This window comes from Lissotriton vulgaris, chromosome 6 (genome assembly GCF_964263255.1).
Source record: "Lissotriton vulgaris chromosome 6, aLisVul1.2, whole genome shotgun sequence".
NCBI classification, from domain to species: domain Eukaryota; kingdom Metazoa; phylum Chordata; class Amphibia; order Caudata; family Salamandridae; genus Lissotriton; species Lissotriton vulgaris.
Window position 1 is genome coordinate 1,118,421,046 of NC_141694.1, and position 19,490 is coordinate 1,118,440,535.

The 19,490-nt window shown below is 42.3% G+C and overlaps 1 protein-coding gene across 1 annotated transcript in view; it reads right to left on the minus strand.

Annotated features, from left to right (window-relative positions):
• The window catches only part of LOC147708518 (kinesin-like protein KIF28), a 685,351-nt gene that overhangs the window by 427,363 nt on the left and 238,498 nt on the right, over positions 1–19,490 (minus strand). Inside the window, exons 8-9 of the mRNA XM_086927203.1 lie at positions 16,919–17,061; positions 8,118–8,239 (exon numbers count right to left, since the gene is read on the minus strand). Of these exons, the coding sequence (XP_086783329.1) occupies positions 8,118–8,239; positions 16,919–17,061 (265 nt within the window). The remainder of the gene's footprint in view (positions 1–8,117; positions 8,240–16,918; positions 17,062–19,490) is intronic.

Below are 19,490 nucleotides of genomic sequence, written 5' to 3' on the forward strand. Positions count from 1 at the left end.
CTTTTGCTACTGTTGCACTTGCTGGAGTGGGAATAGTAATTTTTATTCCTCTTGTTAGATTTGGGGGTCTCTGGTTGGCACAGGTAGGTACTTGTGGCAAATAGGGACCCTCTCCTCTAGTCAGGGAAAGGGGATTACACACCTAAAATACCCCTGCTCACCCTCTATGTTGTGTGGCGTGAGCAGTGAAGTCTTATTTCAGAGGCGTTGTAAGTTAAGCAGTTGTGACCACATACAGTAACTGTTAGACGGGGACCTGGAGGGTCGGCCGAGGACAAGGGGAGAGGCCTCCGGTGAGGGCCGTCTCCAGCGATCGTACAGACAAGTAACTTCCCCCCCACAGATGGACACCACACAAAGATAAGGTTAACGCTTTTTATATGCAGTTCTTGAAGTAAGGTAGTACGGTACAATGAGATCAGGACACGAGGATCCTCTCAATTCTAGTCTCTGGAAGGGAAAGGGGGTAGCGGGACAGTCTTGTTACCAATCTGGTATTGAGATGAAATGATGGGTAGCTCACAATCCTCGAGCTCGGCGTTCGGGAAGGTCGGGCTGCGGCAGCGCCAGCAGGTCCCGAGGAGGTCGTAGGTATCAACGGGCAGCGGCAGCGCCAGCAGGTCCCGACGAAGATGGTGGTTGCAAGAGGCCGCGGCAGCGCCAGCAGGTCCCACGAGGATGAAGGTTGCAGAAGGCCGCGGCAGCGCCAGCAGGCAGGACGGCAGTTCACAAGGCAGGGCTGCGGCAGCGCCAGCAGTCCGTCAAGGATGAGTTCTTCACGGTGTCTCTCGACTCCAGGATACAACTGCCTTCCTGCTCTGGAGCTGCCTCAGTTATAGGTCTGCCGCCCTTTGATGTCCGGACCCTCGCACTTGGAGGTCGGGAGGTCCGGGATGAGGGAGTCCAGACACCCAGCAGGGGGGTGGAGCCAGCGCCCGGGGAGGCTGGGGGCGATCGGCACCTGGCGGGGGAGAGCCATCGACACTTCTTTCTCCCATTGACCTGCCAAGTGGTCCGTTCACCTCCTGGGTGGATGGTGGTGCCGGGATGTCGGGGCCTGGCCAGGCCCAGGGTTGGGGTCGAGCTGAGGCCACGCGGCCTCGTGGTGCAGTGTCCAAGATGGCGGCTGGGCCGGGCAATGGTGCTGACGGTGGCCCGGGCCTGTGATACAGAGATATCCGGGAGCAGGCGTCCCGTAGGGGACGGGTTGCGGGTTGCTTCTGTGGGTAGCACCTGGAGAGCCGGTGTCCGGGCCCTGTCATGCGGAGAGGGAGCGAGCCCTTCATGGGGCCTGTCCAACAGTAACCCAGTGACAACACTACAAATGGACACCACACAGATTTTATATAAAAAATAAGTAGACTTTATATAGAGTTACCACAAGACCATAAACGACAAAAATACACACTATGATTACTTTAAGATTGTAGGTTAAGCTTAGTTCAGTTCAGTTCTTAGATGCGACACTCTGCGTCAATGTACCTTAAGTTGCGTTACACTTCCACGACAAGCAATGTCGCATGGATGGGAAATGTGGCAAAGTTCAGATACAAAGAAATAAAGACGTGAAGATCTTCCAGATACGGCACGCTTCCCGGGGATGCGACAAACTCTCCGTTCGATGCGTGTACTGCAGCGGCGACACCCTTACGATGCAAATGCGAAAGCTCCAGCGGCGACGCTCTTCTCCACGATGCGTGAAGCTTCCGCTCAATGTGACAACTACAGCGGCGACATCCAAGATGCGACGGCAGCAGCTCCGATGGCGGTGCGCTTCTCGGGGATGCGAGGTGCTCTTGGTCGATGCGGTGCGACAGTTCCAGCTGCGACACCCTCCTTTCTCCAGAGTTGCGACGGCAGGCACAGCGACGGCGACACGCTTCTTCTCGTTAAGTCGCGCTTCCAGCTACTTGCGACATACAGTTACTCAGAAGGCCCAAAACAGCAGCATGCACTTCCAAAAGAACTTTGGGGAGCTGGGGGGTGAAGTCTGTTGTCCTTGAGACTTCAGCAGGAGGCAAGCTCTTTTCCAAGCCCTTGGAGATCCTTCACAAGTTGAAAGCGAAGTACACAAAGTTCCTTTCTCCTTCCTTTGGCAGTAAGGCAACCACTGCAGGCCAATCCCCCAAGCAGCACTTCAGCTTGGGAATAGTCTCTCCTCAGTTTCTTCAGGTTCCTCTCCTCAGTAAAGGTTTCTTCTTGTAGTCCAAAAGTGATCTAATTTCATGGGAGCAGGGTCCCAATATTTATACCCAGAAATCCTTTGTTCTCTGAGGGGAGAGGGGCCTTTGCCCAGTCCAAACCAGTTCTGAAGCACTCTCCTTTCCTTCCACAGTGCAGAGCAATCACATCAGACGCCCCACAGGAGGTGGAGCCAGCATTGTGTAAGGCAAGTACAGTCCTGGAGCACCCTGTTGACAGGACTCCTTTTTCTTTCAGTGTGCAGGGCAGGGACATCAGCCGCTCCCAGGGGGTGGAGCCAGCATTGTGGAAGACAAGCACAGCCCTATTCAGAGTTCAGGTGCACTCCTCCCACCCATCAAGATGCAGATCTCTCTATTCACCACTGGGTGACTCAGCCTGTCTCCTGGAATTCCCCAGCCCTGTCACTCACAGAAACCAGACATAGGAATACACATCCAAGCAGAGGCAGATTTTAATGGTTGGACAAGCAAATACCTACTTTCTAAAAGTGGTATTTGCAAACACAGAATGTTAAAATAAACTTTACTAAAAGATGTATTTTATTATTCTGAGTTCAGGCATACTACACTCTAATTTCTACCATGTTCTCTGAGCCTGTTAGAATTATAAAATATAACCATTCTAACAGCCCATTCTGGCCTATGGAGAACAGGTAGCCTTGTAATAGTGAAAAACGAAAATGGCTGTAATTCACTATTAGGACATGCCACACACATCAGGGCTTGTCCTACCTTATACTTACTATGCACCATGCCATTGGGCCTACCATAGGGGTGACTGATATGAAGAAAAGGGAAGGTTTAGAGACTGGCAAGTGGGTGCACTTGCCCAGTCACCATGACAGTACCAGACTGCACTTCAGACTCTGCAATGGCAGACCTTAGATACATTTTAAAAGGCTGCTTCTGTGGGTGGCACAACCAGTGCTGCAGGCCCACCAGCAGTATTTGGATTACACGCCCTGGCACACTCAGTGCACTGGACTAGGGTCTGACAAGTAAACCAAAGTAGCCAAACATGAAATCACTAATCCATACTTCAATTTACAATAGGGAGCACTTGCACTGTTGCACTGGATAGCAGTAGCACAGTGCCCAAAGCCTACAACACCAGCAAAAACACGAGACAACAGCAAAAAATGGAAGGGAGACCCACGCCAATGGTGCCAGGTCTAACACCTCTGCAATCCAACACTTTCTCTACTGTGGTACTTGCTGGAGTGGGAATAGTAAATTATTCCCCTCAGCTATCCATCACTTTTCCTACTGTTGCACTTGCTGGAGTGGGAATAGTAATTTTTAGCCCTCAGCTATCCAACATTTTCCCTACACCTGCACTCCATGGAGTGGGAATAGTAATTTTATCCCCTTTGCTATCCAACACTTTCCCTAATGTTGCACTCGCTGGAGTGGGAAAAGTAATTTTCAACCCTACGCTATCCAACACTTTCTCCATTGTTGCATTCGTTGGAGTGGGAATAGTAATCTTTACCCCTATGCTATCCAACAATTTCCCTACTGTTGCACTCATTGGAGTGGGAATAGTAAATTATTCCCCTCCGTTATCCAACTCTTTCCCTACTATTGCATTAATTTGAGTGGGAATAGTAAATTGTTCCCCTCCGCTATCCAACACTTTCCCTACTGTTGCAATCGCTGGAGTGGGAATAGTCATTTTTACCCCTACGCTATCCAACACTTTTCCTACTGTTGCACTCGCTGGAGTAGGAATAGTATTTTTTATCCCTCCGCTATCCAACACTTTCCCTACTGTTGCACTCACTGGAGTGGGAATAGTAGTTTTTATGTCTCTGCTATCCAACACTTTCCCTACTGTTTCACTTGCTGGAGTGGGAATAGTAATTTTTTCCCCTTCTCTATCCAACACTTCCCTACTGTTGCACTCATTGGAGTGGGAATAGTAAATTATTCTCCTCCGCTATCCAACACTTTCACTACTGTTGCATTAATTGGAGTGGGTATAGTAATTTATCCACTCCGCTATCCAACACTTTTCCTACTGTTGCACTAGCTTGAGTGGGAATAGTCATTTTTACCCCTCCGTTACCCAACACTTTCCTTACTGTTGCTCTCACTGGAGTGGGAATAGTAAATTATTCCCCTCCGCTATCCAAAACTTTCCCTACTGTTGCACTCGCTGGAGTGGGAATAGTAATTTATTCACCTCCGCTCTCCAACACTTTTCCTACTGTTGGACTTAATGTAGTGTAAAATGTAGTTTTAAAAATTTATAAAAAATTTAATATTTTAATTTATTATATATCTATATTTATTTGCTCTATTCGCAAAAACAGCGCAACTGCCGGCACCATAGACGCACTAAGAAAACTTCGAACAAGGAAAAAGAAAATCATCTGGCGCGCAAAAAAGGAATGCAAAGAATCACTCTGGGCTAAACTACTTCATGACGCCAAAACGAATAACAGCGCCAGATCCTGGCAAACGGTCAAGAGCATTGAAAATCCATCGGCACCCAGGATCAACTCATACATAACGGAGGACATTTGGACAACCTATCTGCACCACTACTTTAACGCAGGCCCCCAAAGCAACTTGCAAAAACCAGCTGAGTTCTATCCTGATCTATCGTGGACCCCCCTTTACAGGAATAATCTACCACGTAGTTCCTCCCTAAAAACGATCAAGGACAGAATACAGCACAGCCACCAAGAGGGTGCCCCCGGGCCAAACGGCTTGCCTCCATCGCTATACAAACAAGATCGAAAGTATTGGTCTGGCACATTATTACAGCTCTTTGGCAACATTACTACAACAGGAATAATCCCAGAATCCTGGAAAGGCTCAATCCTTTCGCCTATCTATGAAAAAGGCTGTAAAAGCGATCCAAAAAAGACAGGCTCATTGCCCTAAATGACATCAAGGCCAAGTACTACGCGGGACTTATTCTAGCCGACCTCCGGGAATGGGCAAGGGAAAAGGCCCTAATTCCAATTAATCAAACAGGCTTCCAGGAAAACCTGGGAACCACCACAAACATCCTGGCTCTTTCCCTTTTAGCCGATATCACAAAAGCAGCAAGAAAACAATTATTTGTCTATTTCATCGATTACAAAGCTGCCTTTGACAGCATAAACCAAGGAAAGCTATGGTCAAAGCTAGTTCGATGGGAAATACCTCCCGCCCTTCTGAATCAACTCATCCTACTACATTCCGATACATGGGTCTAACTAAAACTGGGGAGTGGTAAAATCGTATCCAGGCGGATCCCAACCTCCAGAGGCTTAAAGCAGGGCTGTGTTTTGGCTCCTACACTATTTAACCTCTTCGTGGCTGATCTTTCAACTGACCTAGATAATTGTAACCATCATGCACCAAACCTGGGAGGCCTCCCTCTCTCAAATTTACTGTACGCAGACGATCTGATCTTAATCAGCCAAACCCCATTCGGCTTACAACACCTGGTCCATACTACGAACAACCACGCCTCATAAAACGGGTTAGAAATCAACTTAGAAAAGTAAAAAAATAATGGTGCTAAACCAGCGCAACCCAAAAAAGCGACTGAAATGGCAGCTGGGCGAAAGAGAACTTGAAGTCGTCCACGACTATAAATATCTAGGAATTATCTTTGATAAGAATGGGACATATGACCAACAAAAAGAGGTGATTCAGAGACGAGGAACCATCCTAGCAATCACCCTAAAAAGTCTTAAAAGCAAAATAGCAGGACCAATCCTCCTCCCGCTGCTTGAAGTGCTTCGCGCAAAACTGCTGCCCACGCTCACATAGCGAGGTCTTGCGAGGGTCGGATGAAGAAACCCTCAACAAAATGGTTGCTAAAGCTTTAAGAATAATCTTCAAGCTCCCTAAATACACCTCCCCAGCCCAACTACGTCTCGAATTTGGAATAGTAAACCAGAGAATGAGCAGGAAGGCCACGTATGTAAAAAGCTGGTATAAAATAAAGAGTGCAGAGGCGGGCTCGCTGAACTCATTCCTATGGAAGGAAATATCAAGGAAACATGCTTCACCGGCAAAAGACTACCTCCAATCAGGGATTAGCTTGCTAGCCCTGGAGAATATTTGGGAGTCAGGACTCCCATTCAAGAACGTAAAAGACCTGGTGAATAAGTCAACAAAGCTTGTCTCCACCGCAAATGACAAAGAATGTCTAAATAAGAGGGCCCATAGCTGGTTCGTGATACAAAGCTATCCGAAATGCTCACCACAACCGTACTTCGGTACCAGCTTTTCCGGGCCATTAAAGGAAGGCTTCTTGGCACTGAGGATGGGGATCCTTCCTGTCAAACCACATTTGCCCCCCTGGAAACGTACATTCACATCTATACAATGCAGACTATGCGGCAAAACTAAAGAAGATATGCTGCATCTCCTATGCATATGTAAGTCCCTAGACCAGGAGAGGAGAGAACTGTTAAAACCTGCATATCCGGCGTGCAGACAGGCAGTGAAGGCGTGCCTCAGTGGGGCCAATGTTAAATTAACCTGCAGCTTCGTCCGCTACATGAAAATTGCCCAAATAAAGCTTCTCGCCGCAGCCTGAGCACAGTTGCGCACACTGAAGCACTTATATCCGCCAACTCTCTTTGACTCCCACTATGCTCCGACCGTGAGTCAGTCGTCCACGACCACACAATAGACTATTAGATTTATGGACACTAGCGTCACCCCCAGACGGGGACTTACCCTTATTTCTCCCTTAAATTTTATACCTTAATCGCAAACAAACTGTATAGAATTTTAACCAGAAAATCGTTCGATTTTAACGCCTCCATCACATTGTTTTTTAAGACAATATGAAATTATGCAACATCTATGTATCCTTTTATAAATTGTATATTTGTGCGTGTACTGCTAAGATTTTAATTAATCAAGCAATAAACTTACTTACTTAAACTTACTTACTATATTTATTTTATGTTACAGGTGTATATATATATATGTATCTATAATTTGTTATATATTTCTAACATTTTATATTGTATTAAAATAATTATTTATTAATTAATATTAAGTAAATATATACTACATTTTTGTATGTATATTTAATTTATTTTTACATTAAATGTATAACTTATAATTATTAAAATGTTCTAATAATTCTAAATATTTGTTTATGTTATATGTATTAATTTATTTTACATTATTTTTTATACATTAAAAAAACGATATTTTGTACTTCGATATTTTAGTACTTACCATTATGAAGATAGGATGTCGATATTTATGTCCCGATATTTTGGGAACACGATATTTTGTCACTCAATATTTTGTCAGTGATACGTACTCTGTTGAGGTAAGGTGGGATGGAGTCTGGCTGTATTTTAATCTGGAGCTGGATGACCTGGTGCTAGGTGGAGGAGGTGAGGGAGTTGGTGTGAAGAGTCTGTGAAAGAGTTGTAGCCTTCATAGCAATGCAGGAGTTCAAATGTCTTTGAGGATGGGTTCATAACCACATCAGCAGCCTCGCTTTTCAGAATTCAACCAATAATGTAATTGAGAGAAATGCAATTTTATGCTGGTTTGGAATATTTGAGAATTAAACATTGGATGCAACAACAACTCTAGCCATCTGGCACTCATGAATGTCAACAAACAGAATAAGAGCAGAGATGGGCAGCATGAAAATAATTCCAACTGGAACCATTTAGACCGCTAAGGAGAGAAAAGATGTATTAGAGGTTGAAAAAATATTTAATTTTGATCACATTTAGAAATGTACAGTGCAATACTCAGAGCCAACTTTTATAACTTTTATAGATTAGGCAACCTCTTCATTAGTCTATAAGAACACATCCAGAGAAAGTAATGACATGCTTATTTTCTGTTCAATTATAATGTGTAATTTCACTGACTAAGCTGTGCAGCATTCATCATAGTTAAGGTTAGTGAGGTGTTCACCATCATTACCTGTGTGATGGCAGCATACTGCTGCTCCCACTCCCTCCTCGCCTCTTCCAGCTGGTGTTCCCAGGTTATCTGAATGGCTTGTATGCGCAACTCATTTTCAGTAAGCAGACGCCGCAGTTCCCCTGGAAATAGACAGATCTTGGCGTGAGGGGATTGCCATGGCCAAAGAGATCCACCAACAAACTCATATTGCAATTGTTTTGGTGAGAAAGGACTTGTCTCAATGGAGATAGATCGAATGCTAAATACGAGGACAGTTGCAACCTTTGGCATTAACTAAACCCAGTATAAAGCTTTTTTCAAATTTTCCATAAAAGAACACAATCAAGTACAACAATGAAAATGAAAGTTGAAACTTGAAATCAAGTGTTGTGGAACTTGTAGTGTAACTGCTTAGAACATGCTATCAATGTGTATTTTACATGTCAACGTAGGACAGTGTTTTGAGTTACCTTCTGTAAAGTTATAGATTCCAGTGTGTCACACCAAGGTGTCAGAGGGCACCAATTTCAAATCAACACAACATCAAGAATATGCAACTGCTTAAGAACAACATAACCATGAGGTCAATGTGTAACTCGTGATTCTGTGTAGCATCAGGTGGACAGAGAAGTCGTAAACTTCCATCCTCGAATCAGACAATTATCCACTCACCTTGTAAACCGTTTTGGGCTTGAATAAATATAGTACTGCCACTTCAGTCATTCATCCAACGTAGACAGATAATCTTTCAGTTACAAATAATGCTAATGCCGACCTTTTCTTCTTAATCTTTTTCTCCTATGGCCTACAAGATACAACCAGCGGACACACCTGTGGGTGACGTGGCATTGTCCGTCCTAGTGTCTGCCCAGTCTGTACGTGTCAATAAGGCAGTATTTACTTATCCAAGGGCCCAGGGAAGACCCAGTCCAAAATGGATGAAACTGAATCCCACCAAACAGTGGATAACAAAACCTTGAGCTGGGTAAATCCTGTGCATCATGGCTCAGTCATGTAAATGCAGTCGAACACACTACATTGTGCACATGTGAATATGGCCTGACTCGAGATGGTGACATGAATGCCTTATTCCTTGTTCAGGATCTCTTCTGTGAAGTCCTTATTCCAGCGATGTCTCACATTTGTAGAGGGCTACATATAATATTGAGAGAGCTCTACCCCTCCAGTGACCCCAGGGGTAGACCATCGAAGGACCTCACGGACTGAGCTCCAGAAGCTCTTAGTAGCTTTCGCCAGGTTACTGTACTGTGAACCTGACCAGTACCTGGCTCAACAGTATCTTGGGCCTCAGGGAATGTCATGAATGTCTTGCTTTCAAAAGGGCTTCTAGTCAACCCCCACTGAAGTAACATATACACATAAGCATATCTAAAGAGTTGCAAAGGAATATGTGATGTTACAACGCGATCAAAAAGATTGCTTTATGTAACATCGCAGTTTTTACAACGCAAGTCATTACAACGACATGCGCTGGAGGGTGCTGGACTTAGGAGTACTAAGATTTACTATTCCAACACCAGTCTACATACAGTAGGGAAGGTGTTGGAATAGTAAATCTTACTATTCCTTAGGTTATAGCGCCCTCCAATAGAACTTGATGTAACGCTTGCGTTGTAATGCCAGCGTTCTAAATGCATCGCGGTGTAATCATCCCGATGTAAAGGATGTTTCCCATAGGGAAATGCAAATAAAATGGTGGATTACGTTTAATCCGTAATCCTCCTTATATGTAGACATTAAAAGAAAATCAGCTTAGAATACAGCTCACTCGACCAAGCAATTATTGTTTTTGTCAGTATCAGCATCACCCGCCCCCGATTAAGTTAACCTGGAAGCAGTGACAGTGGGTTACCTGGAAAATTCATAACACTGCCCAGTCTGCCATCACAACACTACTTAGCACTCCAGTGATCGCGTTGTAACATCGCATATTCATTTCCTATACCTAATATGTTATCTAATTTCTATGAAGCATGTCGTTCACTGCCAGGCAGTTTCATGGTGCTAAGTTTGAACAGACAAAACAACAACCTATTGTTTGTACAGCCAGGTTTCAATGGCTTTGTGGAACTGCAGATGATCCGAAGGAAAGTGAGATTTTGGGGGAGCTGGCTCCAGGTGAACACTGTTTCATTGGAGAAGGTCTGACAATTCCAAAAGACTTATTCGAATAACGGCACTTTAAAATAGACTCATGAAACAGATCTGGCAAAAGGTGTCCGATAAAAGCCTCCGCAAAGAAAGAAGTACTACTGACATAGAGGCAGTATAAATAATTGTGAGAATTACATGTGATGTGCAATAGGATATTTGACAAATAGAATTTGGAGAGAAAAAGATAAAGAAAGAAGACACTGTTGCCACTGCAATTTGACTGTCTTGGAATGCATGTGACATGATCTCCTGCCCAATGGCCAAAGGTACCTGAGCAGAGTTTCACACTTAACCAAAATAACTTATGATTTTGCTGGGATCAGCTTTAAAACAAAATCTGCTATCTACCCCCTGGAAATGTAGAGCACCGCGAAGATACATATGAGGGGCTTGTGGGCTGTCTTGCTTCTCATTGACAAGTGTTTGCAGAAGATCACACACAAATGGTATCAAATTCACCATTATTTAGCAAGACCTGGTCTGCTCTCCTTGGGTCACCCACAGAACAATTAATTACGTTCACCCCTTTGGAGCAGGCATATCATCCCATATAGTTTTCATGTTTTAGTCTCACACACTGCATGACTTGTTCTCTTTCAACCCCAACAAACATGCTCATACATCTCACGCTATCCAATTTTAAGGGAAACAAACAGAGACACCACTGTTACAGCTGCTGTTTGGCTATCTTTCCAGCCACCCCATTATGTGTGAGCAAACATTCTTTTATGAAATGACTGATTCCTTTGACCAACTTAACTGTTGGGCAATACAACACTGAAATTGGATTTTTCACTGGCATCAGTTGCATGCTGTTATATGCAATCAGAATTTCAGGTATCCCTTCTGCCCTAAACACTTCCCTTAAAAATCACCCTGAGTAGCAACACTACCCACTACTCCTTCTGCAACCTACCGGGGGTGGTAATTAACAAAGACAAAAGAAATCGCTCATCCAAACTCAAGCCATTAAGAGGCAACAGTCTGCATGCCTTTTCCCCTTCACATGTTTCAAATACGTAATTTTTGCCCAAACATGACAATTTAAAGGGAGGAAAAAGCACCAGTATGTGAACCCCTACCAGATGGGGTTTAGACGTAGGGTGGGCACGGTGGAGCAATGCTTAAACCTTAAACTAGTAATTGATAAATACAACATTGCTCGATCGTGCCCTATTTATCTTGCATTTATGGATTTGTCATCCACTTTTGACCTAGTCAATAGATCTAAACTTTGGTCCATTCTCTTGGACTATGGACTAGACGAAGCCCTTGTAAATTTTCTGGCCTATCTTCATACAGACCTTAAAGCGCAGGTGAGGATTGGGATGGGCGGGGAAGTCTCTGGCCCAATCAAAGTAGGAAGAGGGGTCAGACAGGGGTTCGTTTTAGCACCCCTGCTTTTCATTATTTACATTAATGGCCTCACTAAATCTCTAAAACAGACAACCCCAGATGTGCCAATAGTCAAAGGGCAACCGCTACCTGCCCTGCTATACGCAGATGATGTGGTCCTAATGGGCCGCACCCCAAGCGCGCTCCGTTCGCTTGTAAGAACCTTTGCACAATATATGGAGTCTGTAGGACTGCGTGTAAATTTTAATAAATATTTTTTTTATGTCCTGTGGCCCAGGGAAACGGAAGCTCAATACCATACACGTGGGAAATGACAGGTTAGCATCTGTAAGCACATTCCCATACTTAGGGATGGTTTTTGCTGCGAACGGCTCGTGGCGTGGACACTCGGTCCACGCCACGGGCAAGTTCTCAAAAGCCATCAAATCCATCCTGAGCTTGCCCCGCCTGAAGAAAATAGGTGCCACCAAAGCAATTTAAATTTTTTTTTAATTACAGTGTGCACCAGTAGCCACATATGGGGCTGAACTTTAGGGTCTGGGTAATAACAATCTTAGCATCCAACGAGAAGAAAACCGCTTCTGTAGAAAGATCTTGGGTGTCCCAATCTCAACTTCGGAATTCATTTGCCATAATGAACTAAACTTGCCCTACATATGTGACTTCATTAGGACCAGACCAGCTCTATTCTAGCTTAAGATATGGAAGAACAAATCAGCTGCTTTAACACAGGACGTCATAAAGGACTGTCTGAGCTGTGAAAAGGGTCTGACAATCCCCTGGCTTGCGTGAGTTTTCAAGACCCTGCGTGCTGGGGGCATGGGAGACCTTTTTTCTGACCCATCCAGAATAGAGCTTAAAGATAAGAATGAGTTAAAAACTACTCTATATGCACTTTATAATCACGAAAGACTGGAAAAGGAATCACACAAATCATCAGTTGCGTCTTATTTGGGGAATAATTTGACTAGGCAACCGCTCCCACTTTATCTTACTCTCCCCATGAGCAACTGGGAAAGATCGTTACTGTTCCGTCTAAGGGCTGGTACTGTAAAAATTGTATTGTGTTTCCCTTTGGGTTACCATCAATTATTACATTCTAAACCTTGCCCCTGCGACGGGATAAGTACACAGAATGATTTGCACTTTCTATTTTCCTGTAAATGTTATCTAAAGTATATTAAATGGTTTTTATTACCCTATTTTAGAAAACGCAGACCGCTATCTCTAAGTGATTCATATTTACTGTTAATTTCTCTTGATACTGATGAATTGGTTTTCGCACAAGCACTTTTTTGAGGGTGATAACTCGTGTACGTAAAACAATGGAAAGCACGTGAATAGTAATATTGATGTATGTGTAGCAGGACAAATTCTGATTATTGTAAATAGATCTGTAAAATGCTTATTGGACTGTTTTTTGTTTTTTTTTTACTGTTGCTGCTTTTATAAATTTTTACGAAATTCGAATAAAGGTCTTTTGAAACTTTGAAACTTGAGTGCATTATGCAATCGCAAATTGCGTTTTGGCAATTTGGAATCGCAAATTTCCATCAACTTCATCAAATTTATGGTAATTTGCAATTCCTTTGAAACATGCAAATAAATGCATTTTTTTTCAATTGCATTGTAGTACACACACAATTGCCCTTAGGGCATGAGTGTGAACCACAAGTGCATACCTACCGTTTTTGGGGGTACTTCAGGGTGGCCTTGTGGCACCCTTAAAATAGCATGCACAATTTGCGAGTACCTATTGGTACTCGCAAATTGCGCATGCAACTTCCCATTCATTCCTACCGGCCTGCAGGCCCAAAGGAATGAACGGCAAGCCATTCCTTTGTGAGTCGCAATTAAGGAATGTTTAGGAATCGCTATTTTAGATGAAGCTAAGGTTAATTATTGCACTAGAGGAAGAACTGGTCAGGGCGATTGGCTCTAATCGCAGCATAGAAGAGATAGCTGAGAAACTGGCAGTAGCCAAGGCCGCGGCTGGGGATACTATTGTTTCTAAAGTGGCCGGAAAATTCTTAGCCTGGAAACAGGACCAATATGAATATAGTGAACAAGTGGGACATATTTTAGCAGTTAAAACTCGACAGGCAACAACTAGAGGGGACATATCCGAGATGATGTCAGACACTGGGGTAGCTGTCACCATCCCCAAAGAGATATGTATGATATTTCAAGATGATTTTTACCAAAAATTATATGATAGGGGCAGGGTCATGGATAGAAAGGAAATAGATGGATAGGTCTTGAGCCGGCTTTAATTGAGGGATTCTCGGAGGAGGATGCTGCAGCCATGGAGGCTTGCTTTTCCGTGGAAGAAATTCAGGGGGCAATCAATCATTTACCTGCCGGAAAGGCAGTATGATTTTATGCCCCTAGAATTCTACAATATATTTTTTTTAGTTTTAAAGGAAGATATTTGTAAAGTAATGATTCAAACTCAGAGTGGAGAAACACCCCCACAATCCTGGGTAGAAGCCACTATGTTGGTATTTTTGAAAAAGGGCAAGCCTCCAACAGACCCAGGCTCGTATAGACCAATCAGCCTCATGAATAGTGATACTAAAATGTACTCAAAGATTTTAGCTAATCGCCTCAGCTCGATAATAGGGAAGGTAATTTCACCTAGACAACATGTGTTCATCCCAGGGAGGGGTACAGCAGACCACATCACAAGAGTTTGTACCCTATTTGGTGGTACAGCAACCTCATGAGACCCTATGGCTCTCATTTTGCTTGATGCCAAGAAAGCGTTTGATAGGGTCTCGTGGGGCTTTCTTTGGTCTGTGTTAGAAAAAGTAACTGTCGGGGCAAGGTGCATAAAGGCACTACAGGCTCTATATAGAAACCCTAAAATCAGATTCCGAGCTATGGGCGAACAGAGCGATGTAATCAACATTTGGCGAGGAACCCGGCAAGGGTGTCCTTGTTCTCCGCTACTGTTTGCTTTTTATATTGATTCTTTTATTAGGAGAATAGAGCTAAATAGAAATATTTTACCGATAATGCTGAACAGGTATGAAACGGAGATCTTAGGCTATGCAGACGATTTGGCAATCACGTCTGCAGAACCCTCGTCCTCGTCGGTAGAAATAGAACAAGAAGCAGCTACTTATGGGGCAATGTCTGGCTATTAATTAAACCAAGGCAAGTCACAAATTGTGGTTAATGACAAGATTATCCTGGTAGACCAAAGAGTGGCAGATTCGGCTACATATTTTGGAGTAATAATAACATCTGATTTAACGAGAATAGTGGAAAAGAATTTGGGTCCTGTAATTCAAAAATCCAAAAAAGACCTAGATAAAATTCATAATTTACATTTGACAATGGCAGGGCATTGCAATATAATAAAAATGCTATTTCTTCCAAAGGTCCTGTATCTATTCAGGACTATTCCACTGAAATTTGGTAATAACTGGTTCAAAGAGATGAAAAGAGTTGCTAACCGGTTTATCTGGGCGCAAGGAAAACGAGAAGGGCTAATACATTTATGTCCCTTCCTATCAAATGGTGACTCCTATATCTGTCTCCTACGGTTCAGTGAGGCAAGCTATTATAAGAAAGTCAAGTTTAAGACGCTTGGGGCAGCGATAGCAGTGTGGACCTCAGTCCGGAAAAAGCTGGGACTACACTCCCTTATTTAAGAACCCCTCATTATCGGAGGTGTTTCATGATAATGTAATTAGACAATGGGACGAGCTTGGTGTCAGGACTATTGGGGATTTTATTGACACTACCGGTATAATTTCTTTTGATAGAGCACAAAACATTTATAATTTAGAACGTAGAGATTTCTTTAAGTTCCTGCAGATCAGGTCGGCCTTGACAAATAAACAAGGAGGGAATAAGGTATTTGAAAGAGAAGAGGTCATGGAACGATTTCACAAACAGGAGGGATGCTCAATTACACAGATATATGGAGATTTGAGCCAGTATAAGAAGGACGATCTGGAGAAAGTCTCAGCAATGTGGCGGACGAAATTGAGTACAGATGGAGATGAGCTTGAAACTTCGCTCAAATTGGCAAGCACTGTATTAAAGGTGGCGAATCTTCAGGCCCAACATTATAAAACTATTTATGAATTGTATTATACACCAGAAAGAATAGTTCAATGGGGTGGTACAAGCGGTATAAGCTGCCTTCGCTGCCAAAGCATGGAAGCAGATACGATTCATATGTGTGCCTCATGCCCAACTTTAGCCCCCTTTAAAAATGCAACAGAACTTGTCATGGGACGAGCACTGGGGGTTCAGATAAGCTTCACTAACAAATTAATGATTTTGGGAGTGGCTAGAGATGGAGTTTCTGTAGCTCACCATGAATTTTTATTTTTGGCATTGGCCATCATTAGGATCTGTACAACATCCGAATGGAAAGACCCTAATCCCCCAACGTTCCAACAATGGCTGTCACAGCTCTTATTTATGTATAGCTTGGAGAAAGGATTATACGAGAAAAAAGGATGGAAAGCAAAGCAGCTAGGGAAGCGTATCTGGGCTCCAGTAATAGAATGGAAAAGCAGGCTGGAGAGTAACTAGCTGTGTATAGGTATAAGTAGTATTTTCCCCGGGCTAAAGCTAGGGGGTTCCCTTTCGAAAGGGGGAGAGATGGGAATAGGGCTGTATAAATGGTGAATTAATGTGAATGGATGATTATTATGATGTTTATGTTGTTTTCCTTTTTTTAATCAAAATGAGTGTTGCAACAAGGACTTATCGCAATTGTATAGGATATGCATTAGTATATGATGACAATCCAGGCCGAATTTAGATATCTACTTTTTTTTACGGTCGTGTATCAATGATATGATAAATTGATGATGATTAATAAAAAACATTTTTTTTTAAAAAGGAATCACTATTTTAATAGCGATTCCTACATGCATAGGTTTTTGTGAGTCCTTAATAGCGAATCCTTAATAATCTCAATTAAGGACTCGCAAAAGCCTACCTTGATGCATGTGCCCCTAAGTGATTTGCCGAGAATCACAGGATGTTGAGTGTACCTGCCGAGACTAGAACGCTTAGAGGTCGGCAGCTCTAAACGTAAGGCCACATCCTCCCCCCTTTCCTTATCTGTCTGCACATTCTACATAATAGTGATTCCTGCCGAAAGAGTAAACAACTTGATCCAAAAGTGAATTTAGGAACAGCACAAACTATTACAACGAAAATGTTCTGAAGGAGAGGCAACTAAAATATATAACAACCACCAGAAATGTTACAGCCTTGGATCTTATGCAGTTTAAATTAATGGAACCCACAGCACGTACTTGTGTCGTCTTCTACTTTCTTCCCAGAATTCCCAAGTGCAGACAGCCTGGTCAACAATTTGTTATTCTCAGCCTTGAGTTCTCTGATCAACTTTTCTGTTGGGCTTGCATTGATCACCGCTTTGTTCTTGATCTTCTTTGCCCTGTTGGTAAAAAAAGAGTTTAATATAGTTTAACACAACACGTCCAATGTTGGCAAAATATTATCACAGAAAATAGTGCGTAAAGAGTAATCGGCAAAAAAGAAAAATGTTTATCAGCTTGGCACAGCTTGTTCAATTATAAAGACGTTAAGACAACATGTCATCTTGCAAAGATGATTCATTACGATTTAAGGGATCTCATCTTTCTAAGTTTACGTTCTCAAGTTTGGTGCAGACAGTTTTAGGCATCCTTACGTTATATATATTTATACACGTATACTAGGGCTTGAGGTCAGTTCTATTAATCTATTGGTATGCTCAGGTGTCATTCACATTTTGTTTCTGCCCACTATAGCATTGGTCAAAGGGTCAAGCTACTTAAGTCATTAGTTCTCTACTCTGTCAGTGATGGCATTGTGCTTGTGCACAAACATTTATGAAATAATCCACTTCAGCACCATGGCTAGTAGGTCGATTTATGCTTTTATTTATGCTTTCATTTCATGTTATTAACATACTTTTGCAGTGGGTCATTTTGCCTTTCTTTTTGTTGCAAACAAACAGTCAGGTTTACGCTGTAGCATTCTCACTTTCAATGCCTTCTGCATAAATTTGCGAAAATAGAAAAAAATCCCAGATTGCCAAGATTATACCTATTGGCTTTGTTGATGTTTGTTACACCTTGATTTTTTTTTAACTATACTATAAATCTGTTAGCATGCTATTCTGTTTCACTAGTATGCATAAATGCTAAAATAGCTGCAGACATGTTATGTCTTGTCTTGGATGTCGATTCACTAAAATGTCAGGGATAGCAAAAGTGATTTCATGTCCTTTGATCCTGATGAGACGACAGGAAGTGGTATCATATGACCAAGGGGGTAGCTCAATAAATAATATTGGTGAGACTAAGATGTCCCAAGAAGTGATATAGTGTACTAACTAGAAGAAGAAACTAGAGTGACCTGGGGCATGGTTTGGGTTGGAGCTATTTTGGGGTTATTAGTGTGGTCTTTGGAAAGGGAAGGAAAATTGATGGCAGGATTAATAATTACATAGACTCATAAGCTAGCAAAACAGCTGTGCACACCAGAACATGCAACAAAGACTAGTTGAATAATAAACAAATGCTTAACAATTTTATAAGCCAAGTATGTGACACAGTGCTGCTTTAACGAAGTCACCAAGCAGCAGACACTGGATGGCATAAACAGCTGGTTCAAAGAAGACATCTGCCTGAAGATAGATATCTTTATTGTTTGATTAATTAAAATCTTACAATAAACCAAATTCATGCAGTAATCCATTATATACACTAGGATAGCAACAAATCCTTTAAAATTCTATACATCTTTAGAAAGAAATGTTTACGATAAAATTCATACATTAAGACTTTAAAAAGAAAATATAATCATCATTAGTTTCCTGTTTCTTGCTGTTCTAATTTTTTCCATACTTTTGTTAAAAATGTTATCAAAGCAGAATTCATGAGTATATCATCTGAAGAAAGACATCGAATCAATGCCTGTCTACATGTCCTTATCCTTCTTTCGTTAAATAGTCTCTTTAGTATAGTTACTCTTTCCTTTTTCAATTCAGGACAGAGACACAATAGATGGATAATGTTTTCCTCTCCAGATTTACACAGCCTACATAATGTGTCCCTTTCAAGTTTTTTCCAAGGTGGTGCATGGGATTGGCCCGGCAGTACGCCAAATCGTGCTTTAATAAAAATCTGTTCGTTTTTCAGCGACCATGACGTGTCCAGGTATTGCTGTACCATCTTTTTTGAGAAGCCATTTATGATGGGCCATGCATGTTTTCTTTTGACGAAGGTGGCTTTGTCACTTATCAACGATAAGTGATCTGTTGTTTTATTAATAACTTTCTTAAATGATTCCTGAGTTATGGTGGAGTTCCAAATCGCCCTAACCTCAAATTCTTCCAAAGCCGCATCCAGATATTTCCAGGCAGATGGTTTGCTATTTACTTTAATTTCTGTCCATAATAACTATGACATTAAATTGTCTTGGTCGTTTTGTTATTCTGTTCCAGACTTTAATTGTATGACCCTTTTGTGCATACAGCTGATTATTCAGACCGAATTCCAGCCTAACTTGAGCTTGCGATGCGTTATTAGGCAGATGAAAAAGAGTTTTGAAGGTTTTTGAAGTAGCATTGTTGATAATAACTTCATCTTTTCCATTTAAGGCCTCACTGCCGTATGTTTGAGAGGGTAGCAATTTGGCAGATATCACCTTTAGGAAGGGTCAGTAAGTTAGGTCGCTAATTGATTTTTGGATAGTCCCAAATGGAGCTCTCAAAGCAAATATGACACCCAAATATCTATAGGTTTTAACTTGTTCTTATTGCTGTTTTCCCAGAAACCATTTGTATTTGTATTTCCGTCTAAGTTTTTTGTAATCACC